General features: G+C 37.1%; 2 protein-coding genes across 3 annotated transcripts in view; both read right to left on the reverse strand.

Moving 5' to 3' along the window:
* Window positions 1–85: 85 nt before the first annotated feature.
* On the reverse strand, window positions 86–1,770 carry l(2)37Cd (general transcription factor IIIC subunit l(2)37Cd). Its single transcript, XM_089853467.1, has 6 exons — window positions 1,750–1,770; window positions 1,371–1,576; window positions 1,075–1,300; window positions 776–1,006; window positions 364–705; window positions 86–291 (listed from the first exon to the last, which is right to left on the reverse strand). The coding sequence occupies exons 2-6, from the start codon at window positions 1,479–1,481 to the stop codon at window positions 101–103; spliced, it is 1,101 nt and encodes a 366-aa protein (XP_089709593.1). The 5' UTR covers window positions 1,482–1,576; window positions 1,750–1,770; the 3' UTR covers window positions 86–100.
* Window positions 1,771–3,502: 1,732 nt separating this feature from the next.
* The window catches only part of mew (multiple edematous wings), a 37,791-nt gene continuing 23,095 nt past the window's right edge, over window positions 3,503–18,198 (reverse strand). Inside the window, exons 2-20 of one of the 2 annotated variants that reach the window (XM_089853465.1) lie at window positions 11,043–11,176; window positions 10,885–10,964; window positions 10,614–10,796; window positions 10,184–10,548; window positions 9,930–10,120; window positions 9,614–9,860; window positions 9,444–9,548; window positions 9,153–9,384; window positions 8,471–8,842; window positions 8,071–8,154; window positions 7,916–7,995; window positions 7,538–7,618; window positions 7,253–7,475; window positions 7,095–7,154; window positions 6,810–6,839; window positions 6,312–6,596; window positions 6,112–6,213; window positions 5,658–5,786; window positions 3,503–5,586 (exon numbers count right to left, since the gene is read on the reverse strand). In XM_089853465.1, the coding sequence (XP_089709591.1) occupies window positions 5,506–5,586; window positions 5,658–5,786; window positions 6,112–6,213; window positions 6,312–6,596; window positions 6,810–6,839; window positions 7,095–7,154; window positions 7,253–7,475; window positions 7,538–7,618; window positions 7,916–7,995; window positions 8,071–8,154; window positions 8,471–8,842; window positions 9,153–9,384; window positions 9,444–9,548; window positions 9,614–9,860; window positions 9,930–10,120; window positions 10,184–10,548; window positions 10,614–10,796; window positions 10,885–10,964; window positions 11,043–11,176 (3,064 nt within the window). In that variant the 3' untranslated portion in view covers window positions 3,503–5,505. The remainder of the gene's footprint in view (window positions 5,587–5,657; window positions 5,787–6,111; window positions 6,214–6,311; window positions 6,597–6,809; window positions 6,840–7,094; window positions 7,155–7,252; window positions 7,476–7,537; window positions 7,619–7,915; window positions 7,996–8,070; window positions 8,155–8,470; window positions 8,843–9,152; window positions 9,385–9,443; window positions 9,549–9,613; window positions 9,861–9,929; window positions 10,121–10,183; window positions 10,549–10,613; window positions 10,797–10,884; window positions 10,965–11,042; window positions 11,177–18,198) is intronic. The other variant, XM_089853466.1, reaches the window with a different exon arrangement.

Here is an 18,198-nt window from a genome sequence, read left to right on the forward strand (position 1 = left end):
ACCAGAATTTTAGCGACATCTGTTGGGCTTGCCGATTACAGTAGTTCTCAAAGTCGCCGCTATGGGTAGATGGCGCTGATCAGGAATAAGGCTAATTAAGTTAAATTAACGAACTAACAATATCCGGTTTTGAATATTCCTCATCAGATTGTTGTTCTTCTTGTTGATTACTTTGTAGTTTTTGAGTTTCGATAATTCTAACAACGGGTTTAGTATGCAACATTTTGTTGGTCAGTTTCATTTGGTTTTGACGTTTTAGGTCCAAAAATGATAATTTTATACCCGGGGGAACTAATTAATGTAATTTAATTTAATTAATTATTTTTAATTGAAACTAAATTAACGTAACTACGTTTTTTTCACCTCTTATTCTTATATCTAGCAACTGGTATATTTTTGATTCCGGGTTCGTTCTGGGATCATAGCCAAATTTAACCCATAAACCTCTCCATGGTCCGGTAAGAAAATAATAACCAAATGCGGGCAAGACTTGTTTCATTATTTGTTGTTTTTGGCTTTTACAAACAATAGCCAAAGCGTTTGATGACCAAATAGGTCTTTGGGAGAAACATTCCTCTATTTTTGTAAGTAATTCTTCTCTCGGGGAGATAGATTTTAATATTTGTCCCTGTGTGCCGGCTGGTTTGAGAGGAGCTGGGTCCTCGGCATTTATAAATATACCGTAACCAGATCGTCTAGAACGAGCTTAAAGAAAAAGGTACCGCGAATTGTACAGATATTTGTCGAATATTATTCAATTTAACGGTGGTTATACCTCTTCCAATAATACTAGCTTCTTCAGGGTCATTTTGACCAGTTACGTTCTTCGGGAAATGATAGTTTGAAGGGTTTACTATTCGTGTAAATATTGGGGGGACAATCATTAAGGGACATTCCTCATCAAGCCAAGATGAGGTTACTAATCCTTTTGGAACTAAAGATGGTAAAAGGTTTCGGTACCCTTCTTCTTTTCGTTCAATTGGAAGATATTGGTAGTCGCATAAAGCTTAACAATGTACACAATGGAATTTAATATAAGACACGTTTCCCAGCCTAACTAAATAAATTAAGTACATTTGAATCTGCAGGTTTTATGGATGTTTCCAACTATTTCCACTTTGACTATTTTCCCCGGATCAGTCTCCGCGGACACGGGTGTCTCGGGTTTAATTTTACGTCTACGTACAACCACTTTTAACAGTAAATTCGTCGTGTCCCCATATTCCCCATGGACAATTTTGCAATAAGGGTCATCAGGCCGAAATTTAAGTTCTAATCTCTTAGTTGGATCATTGTGTACCTAAAATTACGCGTAAACAACATTCCTGGCATGCAAAACTAACTCGGTTCTTCGAGGTCCATGTACTTACTTCACTGATGCCTTTTTCTCCACCTAAAGTTGCCAACATTTTATCGACATTTTTGACAACCGCGGGATACTCAACGCATACAAATTGTCTTTGCGCGACTTCAATATCCATATTTGATGTTTATTTTAAAGTATATTATCTTTAATTAAAGTTAACTTAAATGACGCTACACAGTACGCGCGCTTTACCCGACTTTAAACTTGACGCTGTAATTGTAATGGAGTGATAACACTTACATTGGAGTGACAACTCACCATTTAGTTTTTTCTTTTCTCTTGACAATTTGTAACTACGTACGATGCCCATTTACACGTCATTTTGATGACTTTGTGGGCAATCATTTCATTCAATAAATAAATAAATAAATAAATAAACTCACCATTGATTGAAAGCGCACTGATTCGACATTACGCCTTCAATTTTATTACTCCATGGTGGCAGATTGTTAGCAGCCAATGGGGAGACACCATTGTTGATCCAGAAAAAAATGGCGGCAAAACCTGTATTTGGGCCCAGAGTTGGGCACTCCTCCTTAGATAGATTGTTTTCCTATCAAACTATCATAGATGGCGAAACTATCAATTCTTCTGGCTATATTTTAGAGTGGAACTCCTTCTTAGATAGATTTTTTTCCTCTCAAACTATCATAGATGGCGGAACTATCAACTCTTCTGACTATATTTTAGACTGACATTGCTGGTTAGATAGATATTTTTCCTCTCAAACTATCATAGATAGCGAAACTATCAACTCTTCTGACTATATTTTAGACTGACACTGCTGGTTAGATAGATATTTTTCCTCTCAAACTATCATATTTGGCGAAACTATCAATTCTTCTAGCTATATTTTAGACGGGCATTATTTGTTAGATGGATTTTTTCCCTCTCAACAAATCATAGATGGTGAAACTATCAAATCTTCCTTCAATATGTTAGATTGGCTCTCATTGTTAGATAGATTTTTTGCCTATCAAATCAAATTGAAATCTTTAGGAACGACTAAATTAATCGATTATTTAATTTCCGGACTTTAAATTTGATTGTTTTCGATCAAACTGATTTGGGCTCTACCTACTTTTACTCTGTTTAATCGATTCCTGATATTTCCTGATTTTGTAGAATTTCTAATATTTTCATATATTCATATAATTTCCATAATCTCATTTCTCAAGTTTGACTTTTAACTGTCTATAGTTCAAAAGCTACTATCCAAACTTTTTCAAATTATTTGCCCTTGATTTAATCTAAACCATCTACTATAAACGGTTAACTAATAATAATTAAAGGCAAAAATTGCAATTAAAACTGTGGGTAATAAAAATCAGAAAATCTACACTTTAATTTATCTAATTCTACGTTTGGATGATTTCGTGGAATCGTTCTTCCTCCTCGAGTAGTCGTTCACATCAGTGACAGCACGGAGCTTCTATATACAAGAAGCTCCGTCTTCACAGTTTGAACTGTTGAACCATCGTTTATTTTATTTTTATTTATTTGTTTGAGAGGGTTATAACGACCACCAAGTACAGAATCTTCTTATAGAATAAACCTACACTTGCTAACGTTCAAATATATTAAAAACTTCGATATCATTCAAAAAACGACTTATCTTTCCAGAAATTTTCATAACTATCAAAATTGCCTATCAAAGATTAGCACATAATTTTTTAAAATGAAATCAGAAAACAGATGTCGCCAAATAAACTCACTCAAAGAATCAATTTATTTCTCAAGGAATAATGCCTATCATTTTTTATGATTTCTAAAAGATGGGGTTAGTAGCCAGATCACGTTGCGAATCGATATTTTTCTCTAGAAGATTTCAACGAATCAATGAATCATATCAACTTCGAGTGCACTTTCTAAGCTATCAAACTCAATCGATCATTATAATTCAAATTTTTCTCGAAAATAACTATCAAAATTGATACTTTGATAGGGGCAGATTTAGTTTTCTATCGTATCAAGTGGTAAAACTATCAAATGATATGATAGTGCCCATCTATGTAAATTGGGCCACGTTGCTTGGAAAAAAATGGCGGCAAAACCTGTATTTGGGCCACGTTGCTTGGAAAAAAATGGCGGCAAAACCTGTATTTGGGCCACGTTGCTTGAAATTTTAAAAACAAATCAAATATTTTGTTTTTCTTTAATTCATTAAATCATTGGCAGTGATAATCTTGGAGAGGAAATTATATATATTTTTTTTTATAAATACATCCAATTTTTTTTTGGCTCTTTACAAAACTCAATATTGTAAATTCCGTTGTTAAAACATTTTGAATGGCGCTAAATTTTAAAACTAAAATCATTTTGAAAGCGAAATAAATTTTCGTTTTTGAATCTGGAAAACGTTAATAAAAATAGCATTTTCTACATATATATAATATCTTTTAAAACAACAACAATTTAAATATATAAGGCCCAAGAAAAACAATTGATTAAAAGTCAAGATTACCACGATTTGTCACTATTAAAGTCACGGGAAATAAATGAAAACGGATATCGTAGCCTAGTCTATTTAATTTTAGGGTAAATTTGTTCAATTTATTTAGTCATTTTAACGAATATTCTACCTACAAGATAGATGAGGATTTATTTTAGCCTGAAAAATTTATAACCTCGAAATAAATAGGTAAAATTTAAAAATAAAGTTCGTGTATTAATTATTTTTATAAATACATTTTCTTTGTAACAACAACGAAAAAGTTCTTTGTTGGTATTTATTTTTTTTTATTTTTTTTTTTTATTAAACAAAACATTTTCTTGGACTACTTACTTATATCTCAATATTATTAACAGTAATTTCTTTTTATATTACAAGCTTGCTTACACTGCCCTAATTTACGATGTTATATATATAATAGCCCATGAATAATTTCACGTTTTTCGACCTTTTTTACAATTCATTTGTTTCGCGCAAATGACTTAACTGGAAACTTAACGATTTTTCCGAACCTCAAATTAAGTTAAAAAAAAATCGTTAAAATTCAGTCATAAATTTAGTAATAATAATTAATTAGCTACCAAAAGGGGTTCAACTAAACATTGTTAGTTTTCAAATCTTCAACCAGGGTTCTATAAAATATGGCCGCTCGCGTAGTTTTTTTTAAATGCATTGAAAATATACGAGATTTGATTTTTTTTGGAAATTCGATCAAATTATTAAATTGCATTGCACTAATAAATGCCTAAATTTGAAATACACGATTAGGTTATGGCAAAGGCTTAAAAAGTGCGTTTTGTATAAAAATTGTTGGCCTACAGCACCATTTTGTTGGTTCAACTGAAATATAAATGCGGTGTCTTAGTTCCTGCTAAGATAAATGTAAATAAAATTCATTAAGTGAACCTAAATTAATTAATTAATTAATTAAGTTCGGAAACTAAATGTAAATGAAAAATCAGATCTAGATAGAATAGAACAAGTTCTATCTTTCCTCAGGTATATGTATTAAAAGGTTACTCTTCATTAGTGTTTAAAGAGCGTATAATTAATTAAACTTATCTATTCAGCGAATTACTGGCCTTAACGCGTATGATTGGTTGATAATTTTAAATTAAATCCGAGATTATCTTCGTTGCTAACGTGTAGTCACGTGTTAGAGAGCGTTTGAAATAAAAACCTGGTAGTTACGTAACGTTACCTACTTTACTTACAACCACACCATTCTTTCGACAATCCTTGTATCTCTGCGACGGGCGTTTCACACTTTAAATGTTTATCACATTAGTAATTCCCCGATAAGATGATGTCAATTAATTTTAATTAGAAATTAAAATAAAAATATGTTAAGGAACCAAAATCGTCGTCGTCGTACGCGCGTTCCTTAAATTAATTAGTTCCAGTTTCATTAAACCTACCGTTACGTTATATAAGTTTTTCGTCCACCTCTAAGAAGAATAAGTTCAATTGAAACTTAATTAATATCATCTGAGGTAGGGACCGGACCCGACGCGTTTAGTTTTAGTTTTAGTTTTAGTTTCTGTTGTATTTTTTTTAGGCACTTTGTGACTGTTTTTCATATTTTTTTTTTTACAGTTTTCAAACTTTTAAAACTTAAAAAAAAAAACAAAAAAAACCACGTAAGAATAAGAAGCGTGACGTAATAATAAGCTCGGGAAAGAGAATATTATAGATTGTTAGCTTCCTTTTCTTTATCGTGAGTTGGGGCTACCATGTAGCCTGGTTTTTTCCTCTTGAAGAAACCCAACTAATTTTTAATTACAAACGATAGTTAATAACGATTAATCATTAATTACCTTAATTACGAAGTTTACTTACCCTCCATAAACAAAGAATGAGAAGAATTAAAAGTAATAGACCACCGCAGGAGGCGAGAATGTAGATCCATATTGGAACTCCATCGGCGGATTGGTATAAAGTTAAAAATGGGTACGCTTTCGTTTCAGCCTGTTTTAATAAGCGTAAGAAGTGGTTATTCTACTTCTTGGAATGAATAAACCATTCCATTAAGTACTTGCGAGGAAAGCAACACTCAGTCGGGACTCGGGAAAGAGGAAGGTCGCCATCTTGGGTTATTTTTTTGCGTGGTGCTGAAAAGCAACGTCAGACGGAGCCCGAGGTAACTACACGTGGCGGGAAGCTGCCTCTACCGGTGCAGTGATTCTTGGTGCCAGGAAAATAACCCAAGAAGGTGACCTCCCCCCAACCGCCCGTGTGGTGTTTGCTTCTCCGCTGGAATTAATGGAATTATCTATTGGGGATTATAATTTACCTGAGCTACGTCATTAGTTTCACTTTGTTTTATATCTAGAATTGGATCAAGCTCGATACGAGCTCGAGATAAAATGCTAACCCAATTAACGGAAGGGTAATCCTACCGCACCCAAAAAGAACAAAATAAATTAACATAATTACAATTACAATTACGATCTCTCTAATGTCAATTAAATCTTATGAAGAATTAAACTCTACCTCGACGAAAGTACTGTTCCATAATCTAGCTCTAATTTTGATGACTATCGTTTCGGCTTTAGCTAAGTTGAATATTTTACATCTAAATTTGAAACATTTGGCACTACCGCGTTCGCAATCCATCGTCACAATTTTGTACGTTTTTCCATCCATTTTTAATTCTTCCGGAATTATAACGACTTCTCTTCGTTTACGGACATGGATTCTTTCACCAGAGACGGGTTCGTCACCCATTAAGTCCCGATTGCTGACACCACCCCCAGATCCGTCATCTTCCGGTTTTTTCTATTTTTTTCAAAACCACGTTCGTAATCATTTAATTTAACAAACAAACCCTAATTTAATTTAAATTAACTTAAAAAACAATTCTTCGTGCGAATTTAAAAAGTTTTGTTTTAAAACATGCGTGGCATCATTCTATAAAACATCATGCAAATCATGCCGCAAAATGCCATAACGGGTCAAAGGTGGTTAATTTAAACCTAGGGATAAACTTACAATGGGTTGCAGCTTCAGGTCTAAGTTTTCCTGAAGGCAAATTTGGAAAAAATCCAAGAGAAAACAAATTTGAAAATAAATTCGGTTAATAGAGTTAATTGCGCCGCCACTATAAAACCAAACTCTATAAAGTAACTCCGCAAAGCTTCTACTACAGTGGAAGCGAAGTTAAAAACCCAAATTAATTAATAAATTAATTAATTAATAAAATCCACTCCTATGTTAATTAATTAAGTAATTAAAATAATTAGAATTAAAATCTTATTTAAGTGTCGGTCGTCTTACCCGAAGTTTCAATGGATTAACTTGATCGGGACCCATTTCGCAATAACCATTTCCGCGAACCTAAAACGTATTTTTCAAATTAAATTAAATTAAATTAAATTAAATTTAATTAAATTAATTACGACAGAATTTTAGTTTCAAGCGTTAATGTTAATTACTTGAGGTTCCTCTATTAAATAGAGCAGCCATTTTCCGTGTTCTTGCATATTTTCAACTTCGTAGGGCCACGAAACGACCACGTCGACGGTTCGCGCTTTCCAGGGTCCGTGGTTGGTCAATTCGTAAGTATGTACAATAGGACTTCCAACTTCGTCTTCGTAAACCATGGCACTCTCCCCGACAACCTTACCACCGTAAAATACTTGTTCCGGCTCAGACCCTCTTTAAAAACCAACAGAATTAAAACGAATAACGAAACTAATTAATTACGTGATTAATCTTACCCTCTCAATTGGAGTTCGGCCATTCGAACAATATCAGCGACTAAAAGTTGCTCGGTTTTGGCTGCTTGATTGTTACTCGTTCTGAAATGAACTTAATTTAATTTCGCCTCAATTAGCGTAGCTTATTCCTGATCAGCGCCATCTACCCATAGCGGTGACTTTGAGAACTACTGTAAGCGGCAAGCCAATCAGATGTCGCTAAAATCTGGTGACGTCATTTTTCGTAAGACCCGAGAGTGCCAGTCAGTGATGTCACCAGATTTTAGCGACATCTGATTGGCTTGCCGCTTACAGTAGTTCTCAAAGTCGCCGCTATGGGTAGGTGGCGCTGATCAGGAATAAGCTTAGCTAATTAAAAGTTAATTCGTTCAAACATACGTATTAATTTTAACATCAAATTTCAACGTAGTTTCGTCATCCGAAACCCCTTTCGGATTAAACCTGATTTGAATTTCCATCTGCCATCCGATTTGTCGAAAGTTAATTATTTAAATACTTAAATACCATCGATTAAAATTAAACTTAATTCATACCTCTCCTTTCATTAAAGGATTCCCCAAATCGCATTTAAGTATCGTCCCATTCAAGGGTGAACATTCGACACTGTGCGTCTTTTGCTATAACATTTAATTTAATTATTCATTAAATTAAATTAAATTACGACGAAGCAAAAGATATTAAGCATCTACTTATCATGGATCAACCTTTCGCGTTAAGTTTGAACGCGCGTTTAAATATGAAAGGTTGATCCATCGTCTAACTAATTAAGCGATCATAAAATTTAACTAATACAGGGGTGAATTGCCCACAGCAAAATTGCCATATTGAGCAGGCCTGGGAAGCATTAAGAAAACCCAGAAAAAAACCCCGTTATTAATGAAGAGCCACCCTGTAGGTCAAAATTAAAACAACTGAGGTCAAATGATAACTCACCACAACTTTTCTTCCAATGTAACTAATGGTATAAGGATGCGTAATATAGAGAGCGGCGTCGTAAGCTGGTTCCCCGTCATTTCTAATTTTAAGGGACATATTCAGGGACTCTTCACCGAGATATAAGACTTGATTTTCCCTGTCCTCTTTCGGCAAGTTCAGTTCGGCTTCGACAACTAGTTCACTTTCGCATTCGTCATTATCACCGCATTCTTTGTGAAACTTGGCTTCGAAGATTCTGGCCGCTTCTTGCTGATTAAGGATCGGGTGCAAATCGGGGAGTCTCTCACCTTCCCGAGGTGGTTCGGGATCTTTTCGAACTATAGAGTAGGTTAGTTTAAACTTGATCGAGTTTTGAATATCGGATTTGTCCTGAAACGTTAAACGACGATAAACGATGTGAAAACCCAGCTTCAATTTGAATTAGCCTTATTCCTGATCAGCGCCACCTACCCATAGCGGCGACTTTGAGAACTACTGTAAGCGGCAAGCCAATCAGATGTCGCTAAAATCTGGTGACGTCACTGACTGGCACTCTCGGGTCTTACCAAAAATGACGTCACCAGATTTTAGCGACATCTGATTGGCTTGCCGCTTACAGTAGTTCTCAAAGTCACCGCTATGGGTAGATGGCGCAGATCAGGAATAAGGCTAATTGAACACCTTGTTTGTTATTGTTTACCTTGAGATAAACTAGTTCATCGTTGCAATGCGTATTGAATAACTGTCTATAAGTTACGATTTTCTCGCCTTCGACCACGTTGGGACGGTCCGAACCAAGAGAAGATCTAAATTTAACTCTGTAGTATTTTTTGCCAGTGAATGTTTCGGCTTCGATCATGTATTTAAGTCGAATCTGAGTGGAAACGCTTTGTACCGTAGTGTTGAACAAGAAACAGTACTTGATAGGAAAGCTACAACGCGTACTTGAAATTAGTTAACTATCGAAGTAATTAAGAGACGAATAACTAACCAAACGAATTTCGCATCTGGATCTTCCTCGCATCCGACGCCGTTTGGATCTATGTTCGTTAGTCTGCCCGTGACATTCGTATGAATATCTATGACGGGTCGCGCTCTGTGGTACGCGAAACAATTAACAACGAGGTTCCGTGACAATTAGCGACTCGAGGGTTTAATTACCTGAATAGAATAACGGAGTCACTTTCGTAAGCTCCGATTAAGAGATCGGGATAACCATTATTATCCATATCAACTCCTCCAGAGAGGGAATAACCAAAGGTGGTTAATTTCCTTCTAGCTAATGATTCAATCTTTCCCAGTTCGCTAACTCTCAAAACTTGGGACGGTTCTTTAATAATACCATCCTGGGAACCGAGGTAGATATAAACGGCTCCACTGCCTTCGTAAGGAGCTCCAATGGCCAAATCTTTACGGATAATCAACAACGATCAACACTCGTCGATACGATTCAAACCCTGGCTTTACTTTGTCTTACCGGGATAACCATCTTTGTTCAAGTCACCCAAGTTAGCCAGCGAAAAACTGAACCGGCTTTCTTTTTTTCCGGTTAAAACTATCGGGTCAGTCGTATTTGAGATTCCCCTTTCGGAATTCATGTAAATATAGGCGGCTCCACCTTGATCTCGATCGAAGTAAAATGGCGCGCCAACAACCAAATCGGGGAAGCTATAATTACCGAGTAATTACGACATCCGTAATTAACTAATCGTTTTATAAAGTTTTAATTACCCGTCGCTATTAAGATCAATCGTTTCAACGGTATAACCGAAGGACGAGGCGAATTGGAATCCATTTAGGATAAGTCTGGTGACAAAGGTCGCCTCTTTCTGTCCTCTCTTCGAATAGAAGATGACCTGACCGGTACCATTAGATCTCGGAGCGCCGGTGACAAACGTCATATTGGTATCGCTAAAAAACTTTCCAGTTGTCACCGACATTCCCAAGTAGCTGTATTTATCAACGGGTGACTGTCCTTCAATAACGGGCCCCATGTACCACGTCCTGTCGTCTCGGAAACCGAACGAGATTTTGTTGGTAAAAACGGAACCCTTCCACGTGTACGGACCAGGCGCGCCAATAACGATATCATTTTCCTGGATTAAACATATCGTTCTTTTAAATCGATCTTTAATGGGTCGATAACCGTTTGTTTATTTACATCGGATATATCGACGCTGGTTCCGGCTTGACAGTAACCGTATTCTTCGTGAGCTTTACTAACTGGACGGTTCAAACAAGGATCCCATACTCGTTCGAAATCCAAGTTCGGCGTAAGAGCGAAGCATTTACCTCGCCCCCATTGGTAATCGGGTCCTTTCTCTATAAACCTATGCGCGCACGTCTATGACATCATCCCACCAAAAGTGATATCGTTAAACACTAATCAACCAAGGAAACCATTAGAAATCGTTCTTTTATTAATAACTGACCACGACTCTTTTGTCTGGTCCTTGACTTTTAAGCGAGACACCGAGCCATTGGTCATCTTTTATGACGTTCGATTGAGGAGCTAGTTATTATATACGTATAAAAAAGAAATGAACGTCAGCGTCAAAGGTTTCCGCGGCCTTCACCTAATTTTATTTACCCAAGTTTCCCTCTGTTTCGATGTCCAACTGGACACAATCTTTTCTTATCGTAGTTAGTGGACATTTATAAACAGCCCCTGATCTATTTGTTTCTCGTTGGGACGTTTGAGCTCGTGGGGCTCCCACCAATATTCTGCAAATAACATTTGACGCAATTTTGAATTTTAAGCAAGAATTTTAAATCTCGTAAAGCGACTTCTAGGATTGTACCAAATATAAAAACACAAGCCCAACGCGATAAAGATTGGTTCAAGGTTTGATGAATGTATAGGTACATGGTAAAAAACAAGTTTTTCCAACTCAACGGGACAACTAACTGTATGAAGCGACTGACGTTTGGGTGTACGTCTCGGTCGTAAAATAGACAGTTGGAAGAAGACGCGTATCCCCGAATTTTAAAACCCAAGCAGACCCGAGGGAGGGAATTGACTGACTAGTCTCCAAGGGGTACATCGCGATCTTACCCAATTCCCAAATGGAATTTGGTGGATTGGATATCTTCTTCTTCTCCAGGAATAAACCCAAATAACTGTCAATAATAAGGAAGGAAAAATGAGGCTGGGGTGTCCCCCGCGTTTTATTGGTTAAGCCACTCGAATCTCAACCCGGAATTGGCGGGATGAAACGAACCGAACCAAACCAAAGTCCTAGTGAATCCCGTCCCGATCCGATACTCAATTCCAGACTCCATTTAGGGAGAATGATTATTGTAAATAACCAACCCAAAAGGGGACGGGGAGAAAGAGCGGGAAGAAAAAGGCGCGAGAAATCCGGAGAGAGCGGGGAAAGGAAGCTGAGGGTGCATTTTAACTGTCAATAAAGCCCGCTATACCACCACAGACACCCCATGTTCGGTAAACAAGAATGTCCAAACCAGGATCCGCGGGAATCCACTAAAAGTTGAAAACCACAAAAACCCCTCCCCTCCCCCCGACAGACTAGGGGGTGATTATTGATACAGGGTGTCAAGTTTTTATTTTTGGAACGCGGGGAAGATACCCCCGAAAATACCAGTGGCTAAGAAGTTCGTGAACCTTTCCTAAAGAGAACATCCCGACTTTAGTGGGGGAACGGTCAATGGAAAGTATTTCATCGCTAAAAACATCTCAGATAAGAATCTCCGATGGGCGAAAACGTTTTCGTACTTCATTAAAGTTATTATTGCTAACGCCAACTGAGAGAGGGGAAAATATTATTTTCGAATGGCGTTCAATGGCGGGGCGCTTATAAGGGATCTTGGACCAAACACTAACTGGGTGGGCCAGACAGCTGAAGATCAAACGTGGCAAGGCTAAAAAAGAGGAACCATTCTTTGAAACTAGCTAATTGTATTAGTAAGTATTAGCAGCATTTATATAATTCAATTTTGGTAACATTTACAAGATTATCTTTTTCGTGGTCGACAAACCCCAGGGTTCATGATTGTAGAAACAGTCTGTCCATCTTAAACGTATATATATATGGATCACAACAGGTGGTGTATTTTGGAACGAAACACCCGGGATAGAAGCACGCGGGACAGAATTCCGAGTGAAATCTTTCAATGGCATCTTTGGCGCTAAAAGGAGAGACTTTCCCCAACCTATTTTCAAGTACTTGAGAAATGGCCTGTTCTCTTCGGTTTGAAGCTCGGGGGAAATCAAGATTCAAGAAGCCATCGTTGAAGATGGATAACGCCGATAGATTGAATTTGGGGAGCTGCCGAAGAATAATATAAAGAGGAAGATAAAGGTAAAGAACTTAGTTGACGTGACGTCGTGATAACATTTTTTTGTTTTCTTCTAAAACTCAAGGGCGATATATTCAGTCTTGTAAAAAATGTTTTCTTAGAAGTTCCCCCAAAAGGAAGTTAAGAACCTAAGGTTCGGAAGAGTCAGTCAGAGTCAGAAAGAGATGTTCCGGATGTTGTCGACGTGTCTAAAAATGGATCATTTTTCTAGTTTTCTTTCATGGGCATAAATCGGATTCGAACCCATTGGACTGATTCGCGATAGTGTGGATTAGTAATCGTGGGCCAGGGATTTTGCGGGATTAAATGGGAACAAATAGACTATAGTTGAAATAGAAACGATAAGATATTTTTGTGGGATTGGGGCCTAGGCGAGGGAGAAAAGACAAGTGTCTTTTGTCCAGGCTGCTTTGTCAGAACTATCTCCCTCTCAACCACCCACCCAGATTGGTCGATGGGTTCAGACTATATTCCGTTATTCTAAATGAATGACATTCAGAATCAGACAGTTCTAATAAAGACTTTCGAGTGGAATCGGAAAAACGTGACAAAGTGGCGATACGGGACGTTTTTCTCCCCCTTGTAGACAAAACTTGTTGAGAAAGAGAATTAAGCCGACTGGATGCATGGGTACATGGATACGGCGTTCTCCGTTTAATTTGATACGCGTATTGAAAACTGTAATTTTTCACCATCCATATTGTTTGCATTTAAGTCAATGCCTGCATGGTAAATATGTTTCAGTCAACAACGGGAGGCCCACAGATAACAGAACAGGTACAGGAGAACTCAGATGTGAAAAACTAACAAAACTGAACTCTGTGAACTCGGTTGTATGGCTTAGCCATCACAACAGTCTTATGGAAACCAAAAATTCAAGTTGCGGCTCATTATCGAGTCGTTTAAATCGTTTAATTTATTACCTCCGCGATATATTTTAAAATTTGACCTTACCGGGGGTTTTAGAAATTAAAACACGTCACATTTAAAGTCCCTTCACGACCAAATTGATAATTAAAATACGAGACAAACTAGTTCTAGTTCTGGCGTTGATTTAAAATAAAAAACTCCTTTAAGGCGTTTACCTCCGGTCGGGTGTTTAAGAAAAATTAGAAAGAAAAAAAATACTAGTGTCTTAAAAAGAGTTAGGTAGTTTGGCGACCAGAAAAACCAAACGGAATGATCCCCATATAAGGACAATAATAATATCTCTTAAAACCCGCTTTTCGCATTTCCTTCGATGACTTTTTAACTTCCCACACTACCTAGTAACGTACTTTTCTTAAAGTTGCGTCGCTGAGGGCCTCGCCTTTATGGTAGGTATCTCAACGTCATAATATAACGAATATGTACCGAGAAATTTACACTTTTTGTTGCCCGCGGTATAAATTTACAATAATTATTTCACTCTCAATTAGTAAGAACATTACTAAATTAAGATCAGCTCAATGTCGCTCGCTGATTTATTTTAATTTTATTTTTTAATTAAGGCGACGACAAAATGGGGGCATCTCTTAATTCCAGTTACCAAAAGAAATAATTACTTGTTAATCGATTTTCGTGGTTTTTATAGAAAGAGAGAGGGAGAGAGAGAGTGTGTGTGTGTGAGAGAGAGAGTAAAAAGAGAAAGTTTTATAAGTTTTAATTTTTAGTGATGAAAGGGGGTTTGTTGTTTAGTTTTCTTTAAGGGTTATGTTTTTGTTGAATTTTTTTAGAGAGAGAGAATTTTGAGAGTTCGTTGCCATTTACGGGAACGGATTTTACACCAGTTCGCAAAAAATAAAATAGATTCATTATGTTTATACCAGAGGCGGAAGGATTAAGTCACGTGAGATATTTTTTGCACCTGTCATCGATATGTCCATACGAATTCAACCTAACTTTAACAGATTTCAAGTCAATATTTTTCGTCAATTAAAAAAACCTTTAGTATAAATTTGGATAAAATTTCATTGGAAATAAATTAAAAGGAAGTTATCAATCAGAGTTAGTACCTTCTTTTCCTTTTACCGAACTCGCTACTAATCAGAGCATTGTTTTATACCAAATTATCAGTCTTTCATCTGTTACTTAGTTTCCGGTAATCTTTCTAGTTCTACGTACAACATTTGTGGTGGGAAAAAAAGGAGCGAAGTTCGTTCGATAAACAGCTAGAGATCGTCCCGAGCTAAAAATAAACCGTGGCCTTTTTTGCCTCTATTGAAAGATCCAGAAGTATAGGCTTGAGCTGCCGGTTGTAGTCTGTACAGAGTGGGCGGAGGCCCCATTGAAGGCGCGAGCGACTACCGGCTAGCTAGCCGTCAACGACTGTAGAACTTTGAGAAAACAAATTGAACTATAGCGCGCCGAAAAAGCAATTTCAAGACCCTATTTATCCGCTGCTGCTGCTGCTGCACGCGGCCTAAAAACAACAATGGAAAACGAACACGAAGAAGAAAAAAAATACCACGAAAACATAGGGCGTATATTAGAGAGAGTCCATAGAAAATCAAACATAAACCTCTACATTGATACTGAATACCCTATAAAGTATAGCAGGGCAGTTCAATAGATCAGAAGTTAATATATATTGATACCTCTACACTTTACCAAGAATAACGACGGAAGAAAGAAGCGATATTAAAGTCGAGGTACCGTTATATATTAATTTTACCCATCATTAATCAACCTAAAATATCATCATCCACTTGGCACTCACTAGTAAGTTAATAAGGCTCGTAAAGCCGTCTACGTCAAGCTTAGGTTGAATATTGATTTTGTTTAGAATCTCTAGCGTTAATTACGAAGGACTAGCTGACGGACGGTGACTCGTGTACCGTAACAACAACATCATTCTTGACGCAACTGGCATAACTTGGCCAGTATGGAACCGAACCATCTCATACCTAAAGTCAGACTTATCAAGAAGGCACGTCGCAAGCTAGGACATTCCTACGTCGTTCTAATCAATTTCAGGCCATCCAGGCTCGACAGCGGAATACGGAATTCTTTCTTCCAGCTCGAAGGAATTAGGCTTAACAATTTCTTTTACCATGTTTAATGTTGTCAATCTCGCGTGTGGACAACTTCCAAAGATCCTTTTTTCTCTCTCTTACAAAACGGCGCCAGCTTAAGAAGCAAAAATCAGAAAAAGGCAGATATGCCTTAACTTTAGCTATGTTTGAATATTACAAGTCAAAATTGTAGAAGATGACGTGGCATTGTTCCAATTACCACAACACTCGGGTGGGTTTGATTCCAAAATTATATTTCTAGAAGCATGCGAAATTGAATATAAATATGAACATTACGTAGCGATAAATTCATAGAAAATAAATAAATATGTTTTCGCTTCAAAATTGGTTCACGCAGCATTTACACCGAGTCACGCACGATCAGGACAAAGCAGCCAATTCACGACGTTCGATTGATGTCCAAAATATTCAAATTAAATTCCGGATGAAATAAGTTAAGGCTCATAGGCGGGCGGTGAGAGGAAATGAATAGATCTTCAGAACGCGATGTTAGCAAACAGGACATCATACTTGGCGGAACTTGGGTCGTACAGTCGTAAAGAGACGTCATTATGATTAGGAACGCTTTAATTACAAAACCAAGAAACGCCCACGCCAATGCGAACCGAACCCCATACAAGCGAGATGAATACTTGGCAGAAGGACATACTAGGCCTATATATTCTTGTAAGAACTGTTATGTTATTTGACGGCAAAAAAACGTCGAGTCCCCCCAGACGAGCATTTTTTGGAAGCTTTACGTAAGGGTGTGCAAAGATAATATCAGAGACCCCTAATATTATTTTGGTTTTAGTCCCCATATATTTTTAGCTTATTCGCCCACCCCTAGATCATTGCCTAACCTCTCGGCTTCAGTGGGAAAATATCACTTAACTATATAAGAGTCATTGGGAAATGAAGGCAGATGCAGACTTACAAGTTTCATTCATCGAGTAACATCAATTTTATACGACTTCTATTCAATATAAGTTACAATTTCGGCGAGCCTTCAAATTAATTCCGTATTAATAATAATTTGAAAAATGTTGAATAAATGTTTATATTGATACGCCAATAAATGATTATATTTGAAATGATATTAAAATGTATAAATTTAAAATCCCAAAGTATAACCGCAGACACTGAGAAATTAATAGCGACCTTCTCGTGACGATGTAAGGATTTTTAGGCAAGGATAAGTTTGAGGAACCACCTAGAGAGAATCCTCCCCTTACACGCGAAAACGGTTTATAATTACGAGGGATTTCGTTTTTCCATTAAATATAATTAAAGTAATTAATAAAGACCAAAAAAGGCGATGCGTGTGGGCCTAACTCGGCGAACGAACCAAAACGATTCCTTCAAAATTCGCAATGTTGCTGATACCAAGAAAAAGTCGTTACTCCATCAGTCTTAAGATTATTCCAGTATCAAATAATACACCGAATCTAATCTCGAGTAAGAAATATTGTCTTAAGATCGGCGAGGACCACGATAGCATCAAATAACACCGCGTCTAAGGTTCACTATGCATGTATGCAAATACGAATAAGAAGTTTCCAAGGTCTCTACAACTATACCCTACTATTAAATCACTCAGACACAGAAAGAGACACTCACTTCTTAAATTTGTCTTTGACGAAAGATACAAAACTCAATGATAACAATCTTTAATTGCATCTTACCGAAATTATCAAATGAATAGAAAATACCATAAAACTTTGATAATAACATCAAAACCACTATTATTATAGCCATAGCAATAATAACAAACAGAGATCCCCCTATAAAAACTCTTGTTGTTTTAAAAAAGCCTAAAAACAGAATGGGAACATATTGAATGATGGTGACACGCCCAGAATCCAAAGCCAATTTCGCGGATTATACAGTGCTCCTAGGAGCGAGGTCTTCGGGTGTTAAAAGGGTTTTTGCTCGTCCCTAGCTCCTGGTGCTCTTAAATTATTAAGGTTAATGCTGTTTTTACTCGGCTCAGCGTGAAACATCGGAGCCCCCCGCGCCCTCTTCTAATTCCCATACAGTGGGACAACACCGAATTAAGGCGCGCTCCTGACGCGGCGCGGCTTAAGTTGGTGCGTAAATTAGTTTTTCTTCTTAACTAAATTAGTCCAAATTCCTTTTCGTCCCTCTAATCTACACCCTTAAAGGCACCCCTTGGTCTATAGATAGCGGGAAAACCCCTTGAGGAGACTCGAGTTGTTTTCGTTGGCAACGTCAATTAATTCGATTACCAAATGAATTAAGTTTCCCCTGGGCAGTTGCTATATCTAAGCCTAACTCAATATTTTTTAATATTTATATTTATAACTTTCGTAGATACAGCTAACGGTGTTGATATTTTCTAATAAGGGTAACCGGTAATGAGCAAAGAAGGTTAAAAGGCTGCTGTTTTGGTAGGTACGGAGATTGACAATC

This window comes from Phalangium opilio, unplaced genomic scaffold, assembly GCF_054372755.1.
Source record: "Phalangium opilio isolate 3A_F unplaced genomic scaffold, DU_Popi_V2 ptg000115l_1, whole genome shotgun sequence".
Taxonomy (NCBI): domain Eukaryota; kingdom Metazoa; phylum Arthropoda; class Arachnida; order Opiliones; family Phalangiidae; genus Phalangium; species Phalangium opilio.